The sequence below is a fragment of the Lygodium microphyllum genome, chromosome 20, assembly GCF_053477565.2.
Source record: "Lygodium microphyllum isolate KBCC chromosome 20, Lygodium_microphyllum_v1.1.10, whole genome shotgun sequence".
Classification (NCBI taxonomy): domain Eukaryota; kingdom Viridiplantae; phylum Streptophyta; class Polypodiopsida; order Schizaeales; family Lygodiaceae; genus Lygodium; species Lygodium microphyllum.
The window spans coordinates 116,292,807-116,318,110 of record NC_141154.1 but is presented as its reverse complement, the minus strand read 5'-3'; the positions used below and the strand labels follow the sequence as shown (position 1 = coordinate 116,318,110).

The window sequence follows — 25,304 nt, the reverse complement described above, 5'->3', positions numbered from 1 at the left end:
AGCTTGTTCCTCTATGTACTGGCATAAACCAAGTCAATATCACCTACCAAAACCCACTTCCGAATGAAATGATAATGGAGCTCTATATGGTTGTTCCATGCATAATACATTAGACCAATTGAATTCTACTAAGGTTATCACAGTAGATGATAACCTTGCTATCCGCCTGCATCCCCAAATCACCAAGTAGCTTGCATAACCAAGCTATCTCACATGCTGCAATTGTAGCACCTCTGTACTATGCCTCCTCTTGTACTAGACAAGGCAATCTATCAAAAGGTTAGACCATGCACCAAATGGATGTTAAGAATGCCTTCTTGTAGAGGGAGTTGGAAGAGGAAGTTGATGTGCAGAAACCACCTTGTTATGTGAATGAAAATAATCTAGATTATGTATATAGGATTTGTAAGGCCTTATATGGGTTGAAGTAAGTATCTAGAGGGCATGGCATGATAGGATTACAGAATACCTTGTTAGAATTGGATTTCGTAGAGCACAGATTTATCACTCACTCTATGTATGTGATAGTGATGCACGTATTGTGGTCTACTATATATGTGGATAATTTGATCATTGTGGATTATAGTGAGACAGAGATTGACCACCTGGAGGGTCTCCTCATCAAAGCTGAATTTGAGATGAAGGATTTGGAAGAGCTTCGCTATTTTCTTGGCATAGAGATAATCAAGACTCTAGAGAGTATATGGTTATCATAGAGAAAATATGCATTGAATATGCATTGCAAACCTATCTCTATACCTTTGGATGCTAATGCTAAGCTTAGTGCATATGAGGGTGACTTGATAGAGGATATCACTATATATTGAAAGATTGTGGGTAGCCTTATCTATTTGATGATCACTAGGCCAGACCTAAACTACACGATTGGTTTGGAGAGTCAGTTTATGTAGCTTCCACGAAAGCCACATTTAGATGCAACACACATTATGCTATGTCAAGTCCACACTGGACTATGCCTTATTCTATGGTGCAAGTGTACCATTAGACTTGCATGGTTACATAGATGTAGAGTGGGATGGTAGTATTTCAGAAAAGAGATTTATTAGTAGTTTTATGTTTTCCTTTGAGAGTGCTGCTATTATTTAGAGCAACAAGAAACAACCACTATAGCCACTACTATGGCAGCCCTTATAGTGGCCTTTTTAGCCACTGGAGAAAAATTATTCTCATAATCAATACCAAATTTTTCTCATAATCAATACCATGAGTGCATAGTACCCTTTGGCAACTATCTGTGCATTATAGCACTCAATAAATCTATCTTTAACATTGTAAACCCATTGACAACTAATAGCTTTCTGGCCAAGTAAGGGTACTAACTTCCATGTGTCAATATCCATAAGTACAGCCATTTCTTCATCCATAGCTTGATCCCAATACTCATCATCCTCTCAATAGTGCATCTTTAAAAACAAGTGGGTTCCATATCCTACACAAACTTAACCATGTATGCATAGTGATGAGCTACATAGTTGTCATATGTCAATCACTCTGTTCACTTTCTCACTCTACTTAACCTACATGGACATGGATCACTATCAAGTGCTTTAGTATTCTCTTGTGCCTTTTGCACACTACGCATTTTAATAGATGGAATCCCAAGCTCATTATCCAGGCTCTTCTCAGAGCTATTTGAATTAGTATCAACATGAGAGAAACCTAATGACACATCTCTCACAATAGGTAAGTCTTTAAGTTTCTCTTTACCTTTTCTTAACATCTACAATATACTTGGTGGAGTAACCTATGACTTCAATCTATCACTCAACGTTTATCAATAGAACCATGACTAGGAGACTCTTCTGGCCCACTCAATGTATACGTCACACTCTTATGCTCATCAACTACATTCTACACATTACTATATCAACTACTCATTTCATCAAAAACAACATCCCTATTATCTTTTAGCTCATGTGTAATAGGGTTATAACATCTATATCCCTTCTTATCAAGAGAATATCCAAAAAAAACACATTTTTTTACTTTGGGATTCAATTTACTATGCAACTCATTAGGAATATGCACGTAAGAAATGAATTCGAATAATTTAATATGGAATAGATTTGGCTTTTTGCCTGTAAACTTCTCTCCTGATATCATACCATGTATAGCAATATGTCTTGTTCATAATGTATATAGAAGTAGCAACATCTTCAACCCAATAGTAATGAGACATTTCTTTTTGACATCAATGTGTATAAGCCACCTCTACAATATGCCTATTCTTCTACTTGGCAACTCCATTTTGGTGCAGTGTGTATCACATATATACTACCTAAGTATACCATTTTTCTGCAAAAAATCAAAAAAATCATTGTAGAGATAGTCTCTTCCTCCATCTGATCTTGGGCATTTAATGTACAATCCTATCTCCTTCTCAACCAAAGACTTAAATCTTTTAAAGTGAATAAATACCTTACTATTCACATGCATGAAGTAAACTCATATTTTGTGAGTATGATCATCAATGAAGGAAACATAATACCTGCAACCACTCAAAGTTGCAGTCTTTGTAGGACCCTACACATCAAAATGTATCAATTCAAGTGACTTCTTACATATATGCTTTTCGTGTGAAATGTCTTATTTGCTTTCCAAGTTGACATGCTTTACATACTTTGTGCATCCCATCAACTCTAAGCTTAGGCAAGCCATCCACAATTTGTTTTGACCACATGTTTTTCAGTCGCTACACATTCACATGACCATTTCTATTATACCCAATTTTAATATCAGCCACAATACCTGAGCCTGGTGCAAACATTGTAGTATTCATTTCAAGTAGACTTACATTAAGAGTAAACAATCTACCGGCATATTTCCCTTTTGCAATCAACCTATAATCATTTTTTGGATCTTTTACATAATAATTATCAAATGTAAACTGGACCTATAATCTCTATTCTATCATCTGGCCAATAGAAATCAAGTATTTTGTAATATTTAGTACATACAACACATTAGCCAAGTACTTGGTTTTGCTATCTTGTATACTCAAAGAAACATTTCCAACATGAGTAATGGGGTGAGCTATATCATTCCCTGTCTCCATATAGCCCAAAGACTATGGACTATGCATCTCTAGAATAAACCACTCTCCATGAGAAATCATGTGGTTAAAAGTACTTAAGTCTACATATCATACATTATTCTTTGATGAACCATTAGCACTCATAGTATTCATAAAGTGCTACATAACAAACAACTATCCGCTTCTATCTCATCATTGTTTCTACTCTTGGATACATAGTTACCTTTTTTCTTTTTTTCTTTTCTAATTTTAACCTTTTTTAAAGTGATTTTTAGAAATGTGGCATTTTTTACCACAACGCTAGTACTCTCTATAATCACAAGAATTCTATTGCCTATTAGAATCTGCAACCTACCCTCTTTGGCTCCCCCTTTCTTGAGATTGTTCTCCTCTATTTTGTTAAAAGTTTATCTGATCAAAGAATCCTAGCAAGTCCACTATCAACTCCACAAATTATATCACTATCAAATCCATGCATATCCATTACTGATAGTGGAGGGAGGTTTATATAATCAGAAGGCTGAGGTTAGGGAAACATAGTCAAAGAATGGAGCAGGGGGTATAGGATAAATCATAAAAAGTAGAAATATTAAAGTGATAATAATTCTAGAAAAGGAGGAAAAGAAAACAAGAGAATTTGAAGAGATTTGATAGAAAAAGTGGATGGAACAAGCAGAATAATAGGAGGAATAGGCATAACAATAGGTTCAATGATAAAGGGGCAGGGGGTAAATATAGGGATATGAGAAGATAATGCAAGGTGAAAAGTAAGCATAGAAATATAATCACGATTAGTGTTAAGAAGGGAGATATAAATAGGAAGGTATTGAGCAATCTTTTGATAAGAAAGGAGATCAATAGGATCAATCGATAAACACAAGATCGATAGTTAAAGGCTTGAAAGAAAACATCTTTGAATAAAGGATGTTCTACAATGTAAGAAAGGACTTGTGAATGTAAGGTTTGATATCAAATTTAAAAAATGTACTCCATCATCAACGATGAACTAGTGAATCCTCCTCTAAAGGAAGATGCCAAGCATAACCTTTACACCATGAAGTCTTATGGATATATGTGTGCAATCCATCTAAACGTCTAAGATCCACGAAATGAACATACATGGCTACTTGTAAAATAACATCCCCCACATAAAGATTGATATCCTTCTCATCAAGAATCTATAAGTGTCATCTGGTATATGTGAATGACAATAACTGTGCCTCATGGCAAACTAGATCATCAAGAGCATGATCAAACACTAATTTCAGTAAATCAATAGGTTATGCCACCCCTTGGGGAAGTTACTATATGTATATCCTCTACATCACGTGCGTTCAAGGCCTATTTATAAATATCAGGATCTATGAATTTTCCATGAATACAACATAACCCTTTTCTATTCAATCAACAGTATTAAGAGGCATATATAGGGAAAACTTGTGATGTTGGTATTTAATCCAAAAGATGGGGGGAGGCAATACAAGATCAGCAATTTAAACTTTGATGCAAATAATCAATGTGATATTGAATGCGGTCCACCTTAGCAAAAAGAGCATCACTTAATTTGGCTTGTTGCTTTAGGTTTTTCAGCTCCTCTATGGAAGATTGAAGAGAAGAGACTACATGAGTAGGGGAAGGAACAAAAAGTTTAGTTACTTTGCATTGCAACTCAATTATCTTATGTTGTCCCTGCAACAATTTCTTTGGAATGTTGTAACTCACCCTCACAAGTACCTAGCTTAGAAGTAAAATCACAATATCAAATAGGGAAAAATCACTCTCCTATGCCAAGGACACTTAAACATCTCTAGGAGCAGCTCGCTTACCTATCATTATAGCAATAGCTTTTTCTAGCCACCCAACAAATCCATAGCTTTAGTCATCTCTTTGTGAATACCACTTAGAGTTGCTCTTTCTAATGCTAAATTATCCAAAGCTTTACTCAAGTAACTAGTCCTATCTATAAAAGCATAGGCCAAAACAATACTATTTTGAAAAATGTCAGAGTTTGAGGATCAAGTTGCCCATCCCTTTGTGTTGCAAATAGACTGGTACAAGAAAGGAATGTAGGAAGAGAACTAGTTGAAATAGCAAGAACAAGAGCTTGTATAGGAGAAGGATCAAGAATAAGAACAAAACAAGAAGGAGTATGTAGTCAAGGGCATTCTCTGTGAATCACCTTGGTAGGAGGTTTATCTTTCTCATCAAAATTTTCTTGTATTGGAGGAGGGGAAGGAATTGTAGGGGGAGGTTGCACAATTGCATCATCAAAATTAGGAATAGGAGCACAACCAGATGAAAGCTTAAAACCAATCACATTCTAGAGAAAGGCTCCATAAGAAACATTACTAAGCTATCCTTTCTAAACTCATTGAAAATGTTAATCTATCTTTGTCAAAAGAAACTGTGCCCAATTAAACTTCACACCCTCAAGGATCTTGACAGAAGCACTAAAAAGCTCCTTAGATAGGCATTTTGGTGCAAGCTTGCCAGACATGAAGCAAGATCCTATGGAAATGAGCATAATTGCTTGTAGATAAGAGAGGAGATACTAGCCATTGATACCCCTGAACTTGTAATGACTTTGTTGGCTACCAAGGGGATGGAAGTCTCTTTCTGAAGAAGAGAAACAATCTCCTCACCTGATAAACAGATGGTTGCTACTAGGAAAAGGAGAAGTAGAAAGATGTAAAAATAGAGCTTTATTGATGTTGGCAGAAGATAAATAGAAGTTGCAACCATACACCAAGCGGGAATGCTTTCTATAAGATTCCAAAAAGGAATAATAGAGTTTAGCATCCACAAGTGGGAATGCGAGGGCAACAAAATGATGGAGACAACTCAACAAATACAATCTACATCTAGCAACAACAAGTAGTCCTAAACCAATAGTGGGACATATTGAACCACTATCACTGGCCATCCAAACTACATAGGATATACCATACATACAAAAACCAAGAAATAAGAAAGGGAATTCCTACAAAACCAACACAAAGACTACCACTAAGAGAAAATCAAGGAATAACACTAACTAACATGACTAGACTAGACCAAAACCCCCAAATAATCCACAACCTATGTAAAGGATTCGACATGACCTATGCACACATGCGATCAATAGCTTCATGATATGCAACATACATGCACTCTAAAGCCCCATAGTTAGGTACACAAAATAAAATCAAAGATCAAGCATACTGTGAACCTTAACATTGACTAGAGACCAACTACAAAGAACAAGAAACTCATAACATGACCACAGAATTAGCAAATAGAAAAGATAGGGACTAATAATACCAACTTGGGCCAATAATCCTATCCCTATAAACACATTTCATCAACCTATAGTGCAATGAGGTGAGTAGGTAACAACTATTTGTATTCATTTTATGAGTTAAAAAGTATGTAGTAGTTACTTTTATGTGAGCCCATTAATGCAATGTGAATCGACTTTCACAACCCAACCCTACTCTAACTTTAACTCGAAGAGATCTCTACAAATACACCTTCTATTTACAATTAGATTATGTTTGGCACAAAACACATGCATACATGATAGTGGGGGTTTATTTTATTACAAGTTAATATGTGTGTAGCACGTGTGCACGTGCACATATGACAGTGAGGGTTCATTTTAAGTTTAAAAATTAAGTAGGATTAGAGTGTCATGTACTCATGCAAACGGTGGGGGTTCCCTTTACAATTTATGGTTGGCTTAGTTTTATTTAGAAATTAGGGGACGCAGTCTATTCATTTTGTGGTGCAACATCGGGTTGATTTTATTTACAAGTTAATTGTGTCTTAAGGTGCACGTGGAGAAGGAAAAAATAAATAAAACTGGTGCTATATGGGACACATGCAAGGTCTAGAAAATAGCGATAAGGACATGACTCCCCTCAACTCCCTTGATGTGACCAGAAATCCACAAAAGAAACAAACAAATAGGTGACTAGAAGCTAGTCAACCTCCTATAAGAATATTTTTTTAAAAAAGGACTTAACTAATTATAATGGCTAAAACAAAAGTTGATATAGACACGTATGTATGAATCTGTGTATGTGAATTCTTATACTTGATTTTTGGTTGGCTTTATCAAGTTTTTTTTTTCATTTTTTCATGATAATTTTGATGGATTTTTATTTAATTAAAATAAAAAATATATTTATTGGATATTTGAAAATTTATTTGGTATTTTTTAATATTTAATTTTCATTTTTAAATGATTTTATGATACTTTTTAAGTTATTTATTTATTTTTAAAGGATTTTCTAAATTTTTATACAATTTTCAATTTCCAAAATTTGGGGAAAATGGACTAATCATTAATCTATTTTTGGGGATTTTTATGATTTTTAAAATTTATTGTCGAGGTGTCTTATATTTTTAATGTTTTTATGTGTTTTCATTGTTTTATTTGAAATTAAACAAATGTGTGCTTTTGAAATTAGGGATTGGTAGGAAAAGGATGGGTATTTGAATGGATGTGTGTGAATAACTCCGAGCTCCATGAGACGAACAAAACAAGAGCACGTCCTCGTGCATGAATGGTTATCAGCAAAAAACCACCTATACACAAACCACCACCAACCAAGAATATGAAGAAAAGAATCCACATTAACCATTGCAAACATGCAGACATGAGCTGGCTCAAGGGGGATGGTGAAGGGGCACTAGTGAGGAGGGTGTCAGAGATGCATGGGGGCAGGTCAGCAACAAGGAGGGGCACGAAGGAACAAGGGCCTATAGGGGGTTTACACTACCGGGAAGTGGAGATAGAGGGGTTACAGGTTTGGGCTGGGTGGATGGGAGGGTAAAAGGGGGGGGAAAGGGCTGATGGGGGGGTAGAGGATAGGAAGGGGGGACTTTTTTTGGGGGGGGGGGGGGTGTGAGGGAAGGCTGGAAGAGGAGGTGGTGATGGGGAGAAGAAAGCAGGGAGAAAGTGGTGGGGAGGAGAAGGGGAGGGAGAGGTGGTGGAGAGGGGGAGAATAGGAGGAGTGGGGTGGAGGGGGAGGAGTAAGGGAGGAGTAAGCAAAAGAGGAGCTGTAGGAGGGGAGGAGTAAGATGAGGAGAGGAAGGAGGAGGTAGGGAGGAAGAGGAGGGAGGAGGTAGGAGGTAGGAGGTAGGGAGGAAGAGGAGGGAGTGGAGGAGGAGGTGACGGAGGTGGCATGGACAACATAGGAGGCTGATGGTGGCGACAAATGGTAGGGGCAAGGGAGAAGAAGGACGAGAGGGAGGAGAAGAGGGGTGGAAGAAGGAGAAGGAGGAGAGGGGAAGGAGGGGAAGGAGGGGAGGGGAAGGAGGATACGAGGAGGAGAAGAAAAGGGGAGGGAGGGGTGGAGGTGGAGGTGGAGGTAGAGGTGAAGGTGGAGATGGAGGTGGAGATGGAGGTGGGGAGAGACTGGGAGGTGGCCTGCGAGCACACAGGGAGAAGAGAGAGAGAGAGACAAAAAAATGTAAGAGAGAGGGGATGGTTACGAGGAGAGAGAAGGAGGGAGAGAAAAAAGTAAAAAAGTAAAAATATATAATCATTTTTTTTTAAAGAAAAAGAAGGGAAGGAAGAAGATGGGAGAAGGGGGATGGAGAAATAATAATATTAATAAATAAATAAATAAACAAAAAAAAGTGAGTGTGCACCCTCCCCTCGCGGTTGCGAATACGCAATACGGTGTGGGATAAAATAAATTTTCACTAATGAAAGCAAAATGGGTGCATGGGGCATGAATAGGCAAATTCGACGTGTCACAAACACAAGGTGTGTGGCATACGACAAATAAAGGACGTTCACAAGGGCACATAAGGAGGCTGAATCACGCGAAAATACAAAAAAAACAAGGTGATAGCAGGAAGAAGATTGATGACTTGAACAAGGTATCCGGCATCAAAAAGAGACATTCATATGGAAAATAGACAAAAAAGCACATGCACAAGCACATAAAAATTAATATCGAGAGATTCCTCTACTGGAACAAAGTGCAATAAAAAGGAAAACTATATGCAGTGACAAGTTGCACATGACTATCAAGTCAAAACATAACTTGGTTGTGAAAAGGGCAGGTTCACATGAAAAACATCAAAAAATAGACATAAAAGGAATCACAAGTTAATTCAAGAAAATCTGTGAGTTGAAATAGAGTGCAATGAAAAGAAAAAATATCGAGGTGGAGGTGCCCAACTACGGTGTCACGGGTCAAAAATGTGGTTCCAATGTGACTAGGGGATATTCACATGGAAAAATAGTAAAAACACGTGAGAAAATACAATAAAAAAGTAACAATAAGAAATCCATGTGCTAGAACACGTGGTTTTTTTTTAAAAAAAGGTCCAATTTGATGATCAAAGCTGTAGAGGGCTATCAAGTCAAAATACAGTTCTGAGGAGAAAAGAGGACATTCATAAGGAAAAAGAGCAAGAATATATAAGAGAAATTTGCATAAACATGCAAAAAGTAATAATAATCAATCCATGCGTTGAAATGATGGTCTATCAAAAGGAAAAATATCTGAGGGAAGTAGAAGGCTGTGGTTGTTATGTCAAGTCTTCAGTTGGATATGAAAATGTACATTCACATGGAAATATAGAGATTTGCATAAAATCCTTCAAAAATTAATAACTTGTGAACTACTCATTGAGAGCTGTAAAAGGAACAAGAGGCTCAAAGGGACAAATAGGACTATGATATCAAATTTCACTTCCAATGAACTTAGAGTGCATTCACTTGGGAAATGCACAAAATAAGAAAAGGGCAAAAAGAAAAGGGAAAGACCCTTGGGTGTGGGGTATAACATCATGAATGGGTGAGGTAGAAACCCCAACTAGGTTTAGAAAAGAAACATTCTCAATGGGTCAACTATAAAGGATGTTCACATGGGTTTATGCAAGATGGACATGTAGGGACGCATCTGTACACTTATGACCTTACAACATTAGGTGAAGACAACCAACAGGGCCTATGCACTAATAGAGGACTAGACTATGATGTTCCCACACTTAGGACATAACATACACATATATATGTAAGAGTAAGGTTAGAAACACTTGGCCCGTTTCACCAGTTGTCAAAAACGATCATTGATGCACATCAAGGGGTCAGAGTCGATTGTAGGAGGTACTACGGCTTAGCACAACATGCTCCAATCATGGTAGGGACCATGCAATAGCACCGAAAGAGGTAGAGTTATTGGTGAAGACCACCACTTTGCCACATTCATGAAGAATATAACACTTAGCTCAATAGTCACTCATGTTGGAATTGTAGATTAGTCATTTTCCCCATGGCTCATGTCACTCGAAGAGGAGTTGAAAAACCCATATCTTACACCAAATTTAGAAATATACAAGATTGAGGGACTTAGAGAGAGTATGCCAATGTGCACAATAGATGGTGCATCAATGTATCCTGCCATGTCTAGCATTGGTGCAAGAAGGAAAGCTAGGGAGCCTTATAGTGCAGTGCATAAAACAAAGTGATGTGTCTTGTTGTGGTTGCAGAGGTCTATCCCATGTGTGCAGAGGAAAGTGGGAATGTACGTGATTGCTAATTGTCATAACATCCCTCAATCCTCACCTCTCTATTGGTGAAAACAGAAGGTGAGTCACTCACTATGTTCCCTCTGTCTCACGCTATATTGATAAATATAGGAGGACATCCCGGTTCTATTGACACAATCCTTCTAGCATTGGTGCAAGAAGGAAAGCCAGGGAGCCTTATAGTGCAGTGCATAAAACAAAGTGATGTGTCTTGTTGTGGTTGCAGAGGTCTATCTCATGTGTGCAAAGGAAAGTGGGAATGTATGTGATTGCTAATTGTCATAACATCCCTCAATCCTCACCTCTCTATTGGTGAAAACAGAAGGTGAGTCACTCACTATGTTCCCTCTGTCTCACGCTATGTTGATAAATATAGGAGGACATCCCGATTCTATTGACACCTATTAATATAATCCTCATTGTCATTGTGTGATGGTTGTATGCCATGTGTGCAATTGATGATGTAATCATACATCAGGCCATGTGCCTACATATAATGCAATAAGGAAGGCCAAGGAGCCTTATAGTACCAAGTACAGAACGAATCGTGCTTTGTGCATTGAGAAGCCCAACCCATACGTGCAACACTCCATTCACACAACTCACCTCTCATTTGAATTGAAGCAAAAAAGACTAGTCACTCACCCCACCCTCTGTCTCACACTCTGTTGGATGAATGTGGAGGAAAACTCATACTCACATCCCCATCTTGTTTAAAGTAAAAAAGACTAGTCACTCACTCCACCCTCCCCGGGGGATCCACCTTATAGAACATGTAAGATACCACGTGAGTTCAAAAGAAAGGGTATTATATTCATTAAAATTTATATGATTATATTTATAAAATATATTTTTAAATTACAATTTGAAAAAAAATCCATAAGTTTAGTAAAGTAAAAGGGGTCATGCTTAATATCATTTGAACACACGTTATATAGATGATTGCTTATAGGTGGACTCCCCAGGCTTGTATCTCATGCTCTATTGGATGAATGTGGGGGGAAATTCATACACACATCCCCATCTTGTTTGGATGAAATCTCATATCACTCTCAATGGTTGTTGATGAAGATCACCTTTGGCTTATCGATGATGTCAAATATATGCTAAGAAGATGTATACCCAAGGAGGTAGCCAATAAATTAGGAACGTGAGTTGGATGAAGATTATTGGTCTACTCAAAGGTCTACTAAAGTAAGAGGGGCATAGCACTCAAGGAAGGTGGCTTCAGAATTGTATCCTAAAAATATCATTAAGAGAGGTAAGGTATTTGGATTGCAGGGTATCGTCATCTTTTCCATAACTAGCTTCCTATTGAAGGATATTTGGCACCATTCCTTGGAGGGAGGCCTGCTATGATACATAATTTCTTCCCTTTCTCACATAATAGATTGTGTGCATATATTTTCCTTTTTTTTTCTTACCCTACATGTGAGGGTGTTTTCATCTTTTCTTGAAGAGTAGGTAGCCATGGCAAGGACCAAAGTCCTTTTCCCCCATAATCTATATTTTTTTCTTTTTCATTTTTTAAAAGGAAAGAATACCAGTGTTCAAAACTAGCTATGCCATATCTATTGGATGGAAAGAAAGGGGAACAAAACAGGGGAAGGAGAGCTAGAATAGAGGGCACAATAGAAATCATCCACTTTATTAACATAATCCATATAATGATTACTATTAGAAGAAACATGAGAAAAACTAAGGAGCGATGCCAAAGGAGAATAGGAGCTTTTTGCTATGATTGTCAAGACCCCCAAGGAGGAAAATATTTTTTCAGGTGATAGCCATTGATCAAAAAGGGATCATCAAAGGCATCTATGGCTTGTATTTACATAAAGCCATTAAGGTTGACTGCAAGTACCTTGTAAGGGCCCATCTAGCATTGTTGAAGCTTTCCAAGAAACGTACCAAAGCGTGAATCATATGCTAAGACAAGGTCATTTTCTGTGAATTCTTTCTATTTGATGAAACTATCATGGTAAGCTTTACGTCGAGCTTGTGTGGATTCCATACACTATAGGGCCATCTTTCAAGTCTCATCCAAACATTCTAAGTGTAGGAGACAGTTTTGTAAGGACTCTACATCTCCTAATCATTTTGTGATAGTGCTACTCTCAAAGAGGAAAATTCTAGCTCAATAAGAAAGATGGCTTCTATACCATAGACCAAATAGAAAGGTGCATATCCTGTTATGGCCTAATGGGAGGCTCCATATACCTAGAGGACATTCATAAGTTGATTATCCCATCATGGCAATGTGTAGCAATCATCCTTGTGAGGATTGAATAAAGGATGGAATTAGTGACTTTGACTTGGCCATTGGCTCTAGGATAATGGAATGTGGACACACGATGGTGGCAGATATACAAGGTCTCGACTAGCTCTTCTATGATCTTGTTTAGAAAGTGAGTGCCTTTGTCTCACTGACCAACTCCAAGGGACTACCAATTTGAACACACATTATAATGTTCTTGTATAGGAATAGAGCCATGTTAATTTCATCATCTCACTTGAGAAATTTGGCTTTACATCACTTCCTCACATAATCAGTACATACCAAAATGTATTCATTTCTTCTGGTTGCAAGATCGATCGAGCCCACAAAGTCAATGCCCCATTTCTCGAATGGCTTCAAGGGAAGGGAATTGCACTAGTTTTTTTAGGCTTTTCCATTCATTGGCAAGCATCATATTTCTTATAGTAATCATTAGTATCTTGATGAAGGGTTTGCCACCAGTATCTAGCAAGTAAGGCTTTCCTTGCTATTGCTTCTCTCATAAAATACCCACCACATGCCTCATCATGGTATGCCTTCAGGATGATTCCAATCTCATCTCCTATTATGCATCTTTGCAATACTTTGTCTTTACCTTTCTTATACAAAGCATCACCTAGTAAGGTGTAGGGGGATGATTCTAATATAAGCTTCTTCTTCTCTCCTCCTAAATATACCAAGGAGGTATTGTTGTGTGGCCAATAGGTTGGCAATGTCTGCATACTATGGGGCCATAGTCTCCACTACAAACAAAGCCACATTAGAAAGATTTGGATCATCTTACTCCCCTTTGTCACTTTAAGGGATTTCTGATAGATGATTAGCTAGGACATGAGAATGACCAAGTTTAGTGACCACTTCAAAATCAAACTCCTAAAACAAAAGGAACCATATCGTCATTCTGTCCTTGATATCTTCCTTGTTCATTAGGAAGGATAGAGCCTCATGATCTACATAAAACTTGAAATGTGTTGATAGAAGATAATGACAAAACTTCTTCAAGATGAATATCATCACCGAGTACTCAAGCTCTATCATTGTATTGTTCTACTCTCTATTAGTGACTTTTTCATTTGCATAATAAATTTATTGGGATAAGCCTTTCTGAAAAAGAACTACACCTATCCCTTTGACTAATTCATCAGTGTATACAATGAATTCCTTCGTCCAATTAGCAGGTTATAGGATGGGTGCTCTAATCAGGCACTACTTCAAGGTATTAAATGCTTCTTCATAGTCATATATCCAGTTAAACTTGGCATCTTTTCTCAAGAGCTTGTTTAGGAGGGTTGCCTTTATTGCGAAATATGCTATAGAGTATGAATCTCTAATGGACCAAAACACATGGAAACTTACTGACCTACCAAATGGTAAGGAGGCCATTGAATGTAAGTGGTTGTATAAAATTGAGTTGAATGTTGGTGGTACAATCAATAGATATACAACTAGATTATATGCTAAAGGATTTGCTCAAACATATAGAGAAGAGTGAAATCTTTTCTCTAGTTCCAAAAATGAAAAGTATGACTTGTGATTGTTCTAACTACTCATTTTTACAAATGGCCCATACACCAAATGGACATAAAAAATGATTTTTTTAATGGAGACTTGCAAGAGGAAGTTTACATGCAACAAGGAGCAGGATATATAGATGTTAACCATCCATACATGGTATGCAAACTAAGAAAGTCTCTATATGAGCTAAAGCAAGCCCCTAGATCTTGGTACAACAAGATCAACTCTTTCTTGAAATCTCATGGAGTTTGCAATAGCAATGGTGATCCTAATTGCTACATAAAGAAGGAAGAAATGGATACTACATTGATCATTCTTTATGTTGATGATCTCATACTCTCACGAAAAGTAGTCTTGCAAGAATGGATGCTATCAAACATTAGTGAAATGGAATGTAACATGAAAGATCTTGGTGAGTTAAAATACTTTCTTGGGCTTGAAGTATTAAGGGATGAAATTTATATTTTTATTTGTGAGTATAAGTATGCCAGTGATATCTTAAATATATTTAATACGTAGTCCTATAAACTCTACTCCAATGGAAGTCAAATCTCAAACTTGTGAAAGATGATGGATCCAAACTTGCTTATGCCAATCCATATAGGCAATTAGTTGGTTGCCTAATCTATCTAACCATAAAAAAGGCTAAACATGCTTTTGTTGTAAGCGTTGTTTGTTAGTTTATGCATAAACCCTAGCAAATTCATTGGATTGTATCCAAAAGAATTATTAGATATGTCAAAGCTACTTCAAACTTTAGTTTACTTTTTGAGTCTACTTCAAAAGTTATTTGGATACATGGATGTTGATTGGACTAGAAATACTGAGCATAGAAGGTCTATTTAGGATATTTTTTCTAATTGGGAAAAGTGGTATAATATTTGGTCAAATAAGAAGCAACCGATAATTGCATTGTCATCTACTAAAGTTAAATATAGATAAGTATTTGATGTCACTTGAAAGATGCTTGCATATATTGGTGCAACAGTTGAAGGACCAAATGAGGTCTTTTATGATGATTTCTCAAGTATCTACCTTATCAATAACCCTATCTTACATGCCATGACCGAATATATTGAGATACATTACAACTTCACTTAAAAGAGTCTTGAATCAAGAGATTAATTTGACTCATTGTTCCACACATGATCGATTGTTGTAGATATCTTTTGAAAGCCACTTCAATCAAATAAGTTCAACATTTTCAAGAACAAGCTTCAAGTATGTAAGTACACTTCTGTGATTGAGGGGGAGTGATAAAAATCAAATGCTAATCAGCACATAGATAGCTACTAATGAGCATATATAAAATTGCTAACCAATTGTTAGATAGCTCTATTATATAGTATAGGTAACTGCTAATAGAGAGCTACAAATTAACATACAAATATTGATTAGCATATAGCTACTAATTGGTATACAAGTTAGTATACATAAAACTATGTTAACTAGCATATAACTACTTAGAACAATACATTCTTGATTAGCAAATGCAGGTTACTATTAACTAGCAATACCAACTAGCATACAAGAGACTATTATCTAGCACACTACATATTTAAATAAAATCATAATTAACATGAGATAAAATGACATGATAGTAGGTATCTCAATAAAGGACGTAATCCACTTTAAATATCCTACTTTACACCTGGATATGATTAGTCAAAACTACTCCTACTTTTCAACCCTTATTTTTTCTCAACTACTAAGGTTCCTAGAATTGTGTGAGATAGAGAATGATGAAATCTTAGTAGAGTTTATTCATATTTTTTATCAATATTGTACTTATATTCAATGAATACACAACCTCTCAATCACTTCTATTATCACTAGTTGTTTGCTTCTGTTGTTGTCTACTTGATTGTGAGTTCATTTCAAATAATTGTCTCTCTCATCTACTTTAAATTGTATGTGTTGAAGTATTGGGCACCTCCATACTCAAAGATTTATCAATCTGACCATCATGCAAGGAGGACAGTGAACATTTTCCAATATCTAAAATTGAATTATGTGAATCTTCATCTATCTCTACATAACTTGAACTTTGTAAATCCTGCATCTCTCCAAACCATTCAGCATGGCTTGTGATATACCCTAATAAAGCCATATTGAACTTTTTTTGACATGTGTGTAGATACTGTTTAGAAATGATTTTGAGGTCATTTTAAGCATTTTTTGACAAATTTTGGTGATGGCAAATTTTTGGTCAAAAGTTGGAAATTCTAACTTTTAGGCATAAAATCTATTTTAGAAGCTCATTTTTCTTCAAATGGAGTAGAATTTGATCCAAGTGTCTCTCACAAAGTTTGAAGAGAAGATCAATAAGAATATTTTGTTGTCTCACTGGATTGGTCCAATTCTTCACTATTTTGGAGATATGAGCCTTCAAAAATTAAAAAAAAAACTCTTTTTAATTTTAAAAAACATGTTGTGCTTTTTTTACTTTCTTTTCATTTTTGGCAAGTTTGCATATGAGTGATAATTTGGGAGGATCATGTAAATTTTAGGACACATTGTTATTGGAAAAGCCTATTTTGGACGCGTGAAGCCATTTTGGCAAGAAAAGCTAAATGAATCGTCATATTCTTCTTCTTCTTCCAAAATCCAAGATTGAGACTATGAAAGTGATTGTGATTGAGATTGTAAGTGAGAGAGATTGAGAGTGAAATTGCAATTGTTTTCATGTATATGAAATCAGCTCATCAAGGACAGTTGGGAGGTTTGAGCTTCGCATCATTGGAGTGCATATTTTGATGCTATTATTTGTTGCTTCTCTATTTCCTTCAAACTATAATACAAAATTTTCTTTCTACTTATGTCTCTCTATCAAAACTTGTGTTGATTTTTATCATATTGTGACTTGTCATATTGCAAGTGGTATCAAAGCAATTCTAATCAGTGAATGTGAAAAGCTTGGAGCAAAGAATAAACGAGAAAGAAGAACTCATTCAATGTCTTTTTGTTGACTTGAGAAAAGAACAAGTAAAGAAGCTGCAATGACACCAAAGATTGTTGTGGATCTAGTAGGTGAAGCGAATAAAACTGTCATGGGCAGATCAATTAAAGAGACACCTCAACAACCTCATTCACAACAACAAGCGAAGAGAAGAGAAAGATCTTTTGAAGATGACATTGGAGAATCTCTTATTAAGTAGGTATTTAAGAAGGTGAAAATAAATGAGTTTGATAGCAAAAAGAAAACAAGAGAAGATCTAGAAGCATGGCTAGAGCTCAAATATTTCTTTACACTATGAGTTTGATAGCAAAAAGAAGATAGGAGAAGATCTATAAGCATGATTTCAAGAAAAAAGAAAATATTTCAAGAAATTTGAAGAGGATAAGCATGATCTTTCTGCCAATGAATATAGAGAAAATTTCTTATAGCTCCATAACTATACTCCTTAGGTGACCAGAGATGCCCTAAAAAGTAAGTACATTGAAGGACTAAAGTTTGACTTGAGATATCAAGTCAAGGAATCATGATGTATTGATTTTCTTGATGCTATTGCAAAGGCAATGAATTATGAAAAGATGTAAAAAATACAATGAAAGAAAAGTAATGAATTTCTCTAGTCTATGGATTATTTCCATGGATCATGGTCCACAAAGTTCCTATATTTCTACTACCTCAAGAATAAACCAGGCCAAAATCTCAATAATGGTAGAAGCCAAAATATTATACAAAGAGAGCCTATACAAGGTTCTCAAAAATTACTAGTCCACAATCAAAATATCTCCAACAACAACAATTAGAAGAAGAGACAACCTCTTTGATGGCAATAAGATTTGGAATTTCTTGAATAAGCAAGAAGTTGGGACTATGTTACCACTACAGAGAGCAAGGCCATCGTACTTTTGAATGTCCAAATAAGGCAATAAACACTCCATCATAAGCCAAGAAGATTGATATGGACACGACGATCGACGAAGCGGATGAACAAGGTAAGTATCTAAATTCTCCTATCGAATGCATGATTTCTTCTATTTAGCAACTTAGATTATCAAAATTCCAAGTGAAATTGGCAAACTAAGGTAAATTTTCTTTTTGATTCTCGAAGTACTCATTGCTTTGTGTCCTTTGAACTTCTTAAATATCAGAACCTAAATTTTGATTAGAAAATAAAGTGGCCAATGGAATTGGCTAATGGGCGAAAGCATTTTGCTAAAGACTTGATTCAAAACTTAACCTTCATGTTAGATCTTTAATTTTCAAAAAAAAATAAAAAATTTCATAAAAGTCAAGAAAGAGAGAGAGATTGCAAATCTTTTATCATTTTAGCCTCAAAACTTTTGAGGGGAATCAAACAAGGATGTGAGATCTTTTTAATCTTTGCTAGAGAGTTGAAGCCGAAGGAGACAGAGAGGAATCTTGAATACATAGAGAAATTTTTAAATGAATACAATGATGTTTTTCCTTATGATCCTCCTAGATCAATTGACCATGCTATAGAGTTGTATCCACAAATACAACCTTACTCTAGAGTACCTTATTTGTTCAATATAGAAGAGATGAAGAAACTTAAATTGCAACTTGATTATCTCTTGAAAAAGGGATTTATCAAACGTAGTGTATCTCCTTAGGGTGATCCTATATTATTGTCAGAGAGAGAACTAGGGAGAGAGAAAGAGGAAAGAGAAAGACTGCAGAGGAGAGAGAAAGACTGCAGGAAGAGAGAGAAATAGAGTGACGAGGAGAGAGAAAGACTAGAATTGGAGAGAGAAAGACAGGAAAGATGAAGAAGCCATGGAAGCTTGGAGCAAGAAGGGAGAGAAAGATTGTAATTGTATTGATATGTCAAAAGATGTGGAAATTTACAACTTATCTCCTTATATACCAATGTCAGTGTGACATGGCATATTATCAACATTTTAACTATTTCCAACTTCTTACAATCCATCCCTTCCCAAAAGTTTTTGTCCTCAAAAACAAACCTAAAAACAAGCTAAAAAGGAGATGGATAGAACAGAGTACTACTCTGTACAGCATTACAAGGGATAAAAGAAAAGATTACCTAATACTCAATAGTAGTACTAATCTATACAGGAGGTCAAAATCAGCCTGTAGCCTCCCGGATCAAAAGGAAAAGTTGTATCTTTGCCATGCATAGGATCAACTTTCATAAGATCGAAATCAAATACTGCTGGAAACACGATCATCATAATAGTACTCACTAACAAAGTCTCCATTGCATGATGATCTTCCAAGTCCACATGCTGTCCATAATCTTCCTTCTTGAACTGAACTTCTTGTTGTTGAACTTCTTGTTGTGGACTCATACCAGAATGGTCTTCAACAAGATGTTCTCCATCATTTTCATCATAATATTCAAATAGCAAGATTATTTTGGCAGACTTTGCCCTACATGTGGCTTGGTGATTACAAGATAGTGGCTTCGCACAACGATAGCATAAGCCCGCAGCATGCAGTTTCCGTATTGTATCACTAGTAAGGTGTCTAACACGTTTAGCTTTAGATAGCAATTTACACACCTGTTCATCACCATTAGTCAGCTCTATGATATTTTTGACATGCTGCTCATAGTCATCTTGCTGCTCATGCATAACAGATGGCTGTCCATGCTCATCATGTACAACAGATGGCTGTCCATGCTCATCATGTACAACAGATAGCTGTCCATACTCATAACCATTTTGCTCATGCTGTCCATACTGCATATGGTGATAATAGTCATGCTGCACATCAGAGGGACAATTAGGTTGAGCATATGCAGTTGTTTCCACTGCAGTTTGCTGCTCACATTCATAAGCATGTTGCCTTTGATCATTGATCCCACTGTATTGGTCATAATCACTTGTTTGCTGTTGATCAAAGCTAGAAGTGTACTGATAAGCATAACCATTTCTGTTACATCCATAAGAACTATTTTGCTGAAGAGATGGATGCTCATAAGCATAAGCATGTTGACCATAATAACCATTCTGCTGCCAAGGTTCAATGGAATGATACTCTGCATTATGATATGGTACATCATATTTATAAGCATTAACATGCTGTCCAGATGTACTTGCATACTGCTCATATTCATTTGCATATTGTTGCTGTTCATATTCATAAGATGCATGTAGATCATAGTGTGTACCATCAGCATATAGATGCTGGCCATGAACATAAGCATTTGATTCAGGTCCTGCTGTTTTTTCCGTAAGTGCAATACACTGTTGAATCGAAACTACAAGTTTGTCAATATTAGCTTTTGTTTGAAGCTGATCTTGTACAAGTTTGTCCATTTTAGCCTGTGTTTGAAGCCAACCTTGTCCAATTTTGTCCATTTTAGCCTGTGTTTGAAGCCAACCTTGTCCAAGTTTGTCCATTTTAGCATGTATTTGAAGCCAACGTTGTTCACTAGAGCTGGAGCTATTGTTCTTAGCTACTGCCATTGTAGTCAAGTTGCTTTCAAAATATTCCAAAGCATAACAGAAGTCAGCTATAGCAATATCATGAATCATAAATCCTCAAGAATGCAGAGGTATCTTGTGGTTCTTGTACCAAACTTTACAAACAAGAGATATGTTGTTCCTGTCCATGTCTGTGTTGGGCTCCAAATCTGTAATCTTCAGTCAATTTCGTAGCTCAACTTGGCTGTCAATTTTTCTCACTTAACAAGTCTGGAGATTTAAACCCTGCTCACAAAGCTATGATGAAAGTGGCCAGTTCCAAGTATAAACACCAATCCTAATGTAATGGATGTCAAAACCACTGCTGATATTGGTTAATCTAACAAAGCTGTAGGCAGTAACCCAACTATGCCCTCATGCACAGCTCATAACCCAAAGAGATCATCTCCATGTTAAGCAGCAGGCTGTCATCTCAGGAGCCATTGTCCTTACAACAGCTGTAGCAACAGCCAAGACTCCTGGAATTGGGAAAAAAAAAAACACTGACTGTAACATCAGCTGCAATTGTATATCATCTTGCCAAGAAAATCAGGACCAGGTGCTGGTTTGTGCTCCTAGCAATCTGGCAGTTGATCAACTAGCTGAGTAGATCAGTGGCACAGGATCAGGTGTACAGAATGTATGGACAGCTCGCAGAGATGGGAATTTGAGCAGAATAGTTACTTCAGACTTCAGTGGTAATGATGCAATAGGGAGTGGACAAGTTCCTTCAGAATGGACACACTATGAGAGTAAGAACAGAGCAAGGCTATCGGGATTTTTGGTTTGGATGGGGTCTCCCTTGCGGCAATGGAAGATATGCAAAGCTTCTATAAGAAGTACGTGGAGAGTCGTATTGAAATTGTCAAACTGGGACAAACTGGGAGGCAGGTGCACCATCAAAATGTATGGCCCAACTGGAGCTGGAAAGAGTCACAACTTAGTCTGCAATCACAGGCGACTATCAAAGAACAGCTTCTTTACTATGTTCATCAAGAAGAAAGCCAAAGTGTCCTCAAAAGCTATGTGACACTGTAGCAAAAGTAGTAGCAAATGCTGCAGAGGATGCCTCGTGGTTGGAACTTCTTCCCTTTTTGCATATCATCAAAGCTGATGCAACACTGCTTGGTAAAGAGGTCCCTTACCCTACAATACACTGCACACTGCAAATCCTACCACAATGCACACTGTAAATCCTTATGAGACTCCCCAGTAGGAGTGAAGTGTTGAATGCACTGTTAAATGAGGAAGAGCTGGTTAACACGGATGCATGATTTTGTTCAAGCTTCACAAGCGTGGACACCGGTGTATCAACAGATGCACAAATCAAACTTGGAATGTGCAAGATAACCTCCTTGCCACTTTCTGGTGCAACTGACCAGGCTGGTACAAATCATTCTTGTGAGGAGCTCACAATTTCTTTTCAGTCTGTTTCATCACAAGCCCATTGCATTAAAACCAGTCGTCCTTCAAGGAGTTCTGAGTTTTCAGAAACTTGAACTATGCAGCCCTCTTGACATTTCCAGAAAAAATTGTGGGATAATGAATTCATATTGCTTCTGTGAAGTTAAAGCTCTTTCCAATGCTGTAGCAGGCTCCAGAATGTATAACTGGAAAAGCTAAAACCAATCCTCCAGGCCTCACAAAATAAAGCCCAGGCCAACAACATGGCAAGCTGAATGCCAAGACCTGAAGCAGACTGTCACATCCTTTTAAGTTGGGTTATTGAGCAAACTCAATATAAACAATCGTTGTTGCAATTGGACTCCCCAGAAAAAGCACAACACATCCATGGCTATAGAACTTGTAGTTAACTGGTAAGCCCTCATCATCAATCCAACACCAATGCCAAGACCTACACACATGCCCAAGCCAAGGCCCACACCAACACGTACACCAGCATTGAACCAGGTGATTTCACCCAGCGCATCAGCAAAAGAGGAGGAACACCAGGCAGAAGCAAGTTAGCCTTTCCCCCTTGCGTATTTGGAGCAGAAGCATTTTCAAATGGGTCATCCGTGATGCCAAGCATTTCTCGAACAACTTGCAAACTCTAGATCAAACACCACCTTCGCCATTTTCCTCGTTTGTGGCATGTTATGTTCTGTAGTGGTCAGCATTCCCGGAAGGCATAGTCCATAGCTCCGTCATGCTCAACAATCTGTGAGAGTTGTCGATAGCTTTGACAATGGTTGATGTGTGGAACAGGGAAAGGATGCTGCAAGCTATAGAGGCTGGCCAGCAGCCTTGGGAAATGTGCCCGCAGGAATTTGTTGATCACATGCCTTGCGAGGACTCCAAAAGGATGTGGCATTTGAGCAGAAGAGGAGGAACACCAGACAGAAGCAAGTCAACCTTTGCACATAGATTCAGTCCTCACGTAGCTACACCTTTGGAATCTCCATCAGATAGTCCTGCTTCATGGAACTCTTCACAAGCTCGCTTTAACGGAGAAAGTGATCTTCTTCGTGGCCAGAGACTGTTTGGTGTTCCTCAGAAATCAAACTCTACAGCCAAAGAACTAGCAAAATGTTTCAAAAGGCTTCTGCATTTTGGGAGAAAAAGTCGTGCATCTGAAACAGTTGCAATGGATTGTGTTTCTGCATCAAGAACATCTTTTCCAAGATAATGGGGCAGTAGGTGACGCTGATCCTGAATGATGATGCATCTGTTGCTGAGAAGCAGTTCACTTCGTGTGAAGAAAAGGTTGGAGAGCAGCTGCTGCCGATGGCAGATGTAGGTGACGCTGATCCTGCTACAACGGAGAACACCTTGGAACCTAAAAAGGCCACAATGGAGCCGTTTGGTGCTGTGATGTCTCAAGAGACACTTCTCAACTGATTACTGGGTCTGCGGCGGCTTCCAAGCACATTTCGTCCTTGTGTTGCACTGAGAACAAGGCCTTCCTGGACCTTTACCTTATGGCGCCGTTGCTCTGCTGCGCGTTATCGAGGATGCTGCTCCAAAAAAATCACCTGACCGAGGCGGATGAGTTTGAGGACAAGATGAAAGAGCTGAAGAACGTGTGCAACCGTAGCATTGCCGCAGAAGATCGAGGATGCTGCTCCAAAAATCACCTGGCCGAGGCGGATGAGTTTGAGGCCAAGATGAAAGAGGTGAAGAGCGTGTGCAACCCCATCATCGCAAGGATGTATCAGGGAGGGGCTTCTCAACGCCAATCTGTCACCCTCAGTGTAACAGACAATCCCCTGGCATGCTCAGTCCCTTGCACTTACCCTAAGCAGTCGGAGGATGCCTTCGAAGTCCCCTATGGAAAGGACGAAGTACAAGCCGAGGTTGAAGTGGAAGAAGCAGCCGGAGGACTCTTTCAGGCAACAATTATGCAGCAGTCTTGTGAAATGGATGACGGAGCATCCGAAATCACGCTGCTGCTTTAATCATCATCACGGAACTACATTCTCCCCGTCCCCTTCTGAGCCGGACATTCGGCTCTTGCAGCATCTTCATATAGTGAACCCTCTGCAATACAGCTCCTGTCCTGCAGTGGCACAATAGTGCTGAAAATATCCTCCCATCCTCCAAACAGCCACATGGATGATGCAAGGTTAAATGGTGCTCAAGGTGGAGCTCTAAGTATAAGGAATCAAGTCATGTATGCCTTTGGAATCATGGGAGTCATGGGAGAAAGGTAGAAGCAAGAGGTCCTCCATGGGAGCTCTCAAGAAAGCTTGAAGGAGGTAGAAGAAGACTTCTCTTTGAAAAGTAACAGTGGTTTAACTCTCCCTTAACTCCTGTGTAGATTTTTCCCAAAAAGAACCCTAGAATTTCACCTCAAAGTTGGAAAACGAGCTGCCATTTTGTCTCCATGCCTTCAAATTTGATCAAACCTCCTGACATAGCTTGTGTGGAGTCCAAGAAAGCTGCCATTAATGCTTCTGCATGCAGTCCTTGTGGTCCAGAGATGCTTTGGAAACTCCCCTACTGCTCCCGTACTTGTGTACCTGTGGCTCAAAATTCCATGTAACTAGAAAGTTGTAACTAGGTGAAAATGAGGGACTAACTGGGACCAAGAACCAAGGCTCTGATACCACTTGTCAGAGAGAGAACTAGGGAGAGAGAAAGAGGAAAGAGAAAGACTGCAGAGGAGAGAGAAAGACTGCAGGAAGAGAGAGAAAGACAGGAAAGATGAAGAAGCCATGGAAGCTTGGAGCAAGAAGGGAGAGAAAGATTGTAATTGTATTGATATGTCAAAAAGATGTGGAAATTTACAACTTATCTCCTTATATACCAATGTCAGTGTGACATGGCATATTATCAACATTTTAACTATTTCCAACTTCTTACAATTATTCCAAAAGAAGAAGGATGGGACATATAGACTTTTTATTGTTTATAGATGTCTTAACAAGAAAACCATAAATAACAAATATCCCCTTCCACACATTGATGATTTATTGAGCCAATTGAGTGGTATAAAGGTGTTTTCAAACATAGACTTATGGTCAAGTTATCGCCAAATCCATATAAAGTCTCAAGATATTCCAAAGACTGCTTTTCGATCTAGGTATG

At 37.8% G+C, this 25,304-nt stretch overlaps 1 protein-coding gene across 1 annotated transcript in view; it reads right to left on the bottom strand.

The window, feature by feature from the left end:
- LOC148019287 (uncharacterized) overlaps positions 1–21,636 on the bottom strand; it is a 39,389-nt gene extending 17,753 nt beyond the window's left edge. The window contains exons 1-2 of the mRNA XM_087701330.1: positions 20,693–21,636; positions 20,027–20,650 (exon numbers count right to left, since the gene is read on the bottom strand). Coding sequence (XP_087557456.1) covers positions 20,027–20,650; positions 20,693–20,846 — 778 coding nt within the window. The 5' untranslated portion in view covers positions 20,847–21,636. The remainder of the gene's footprint in view (positions 1–20,026; positions 20,651–20,692) is intronic.
- Positions 21,637–25,304: the final 3,668 nt, after the last annotated feature.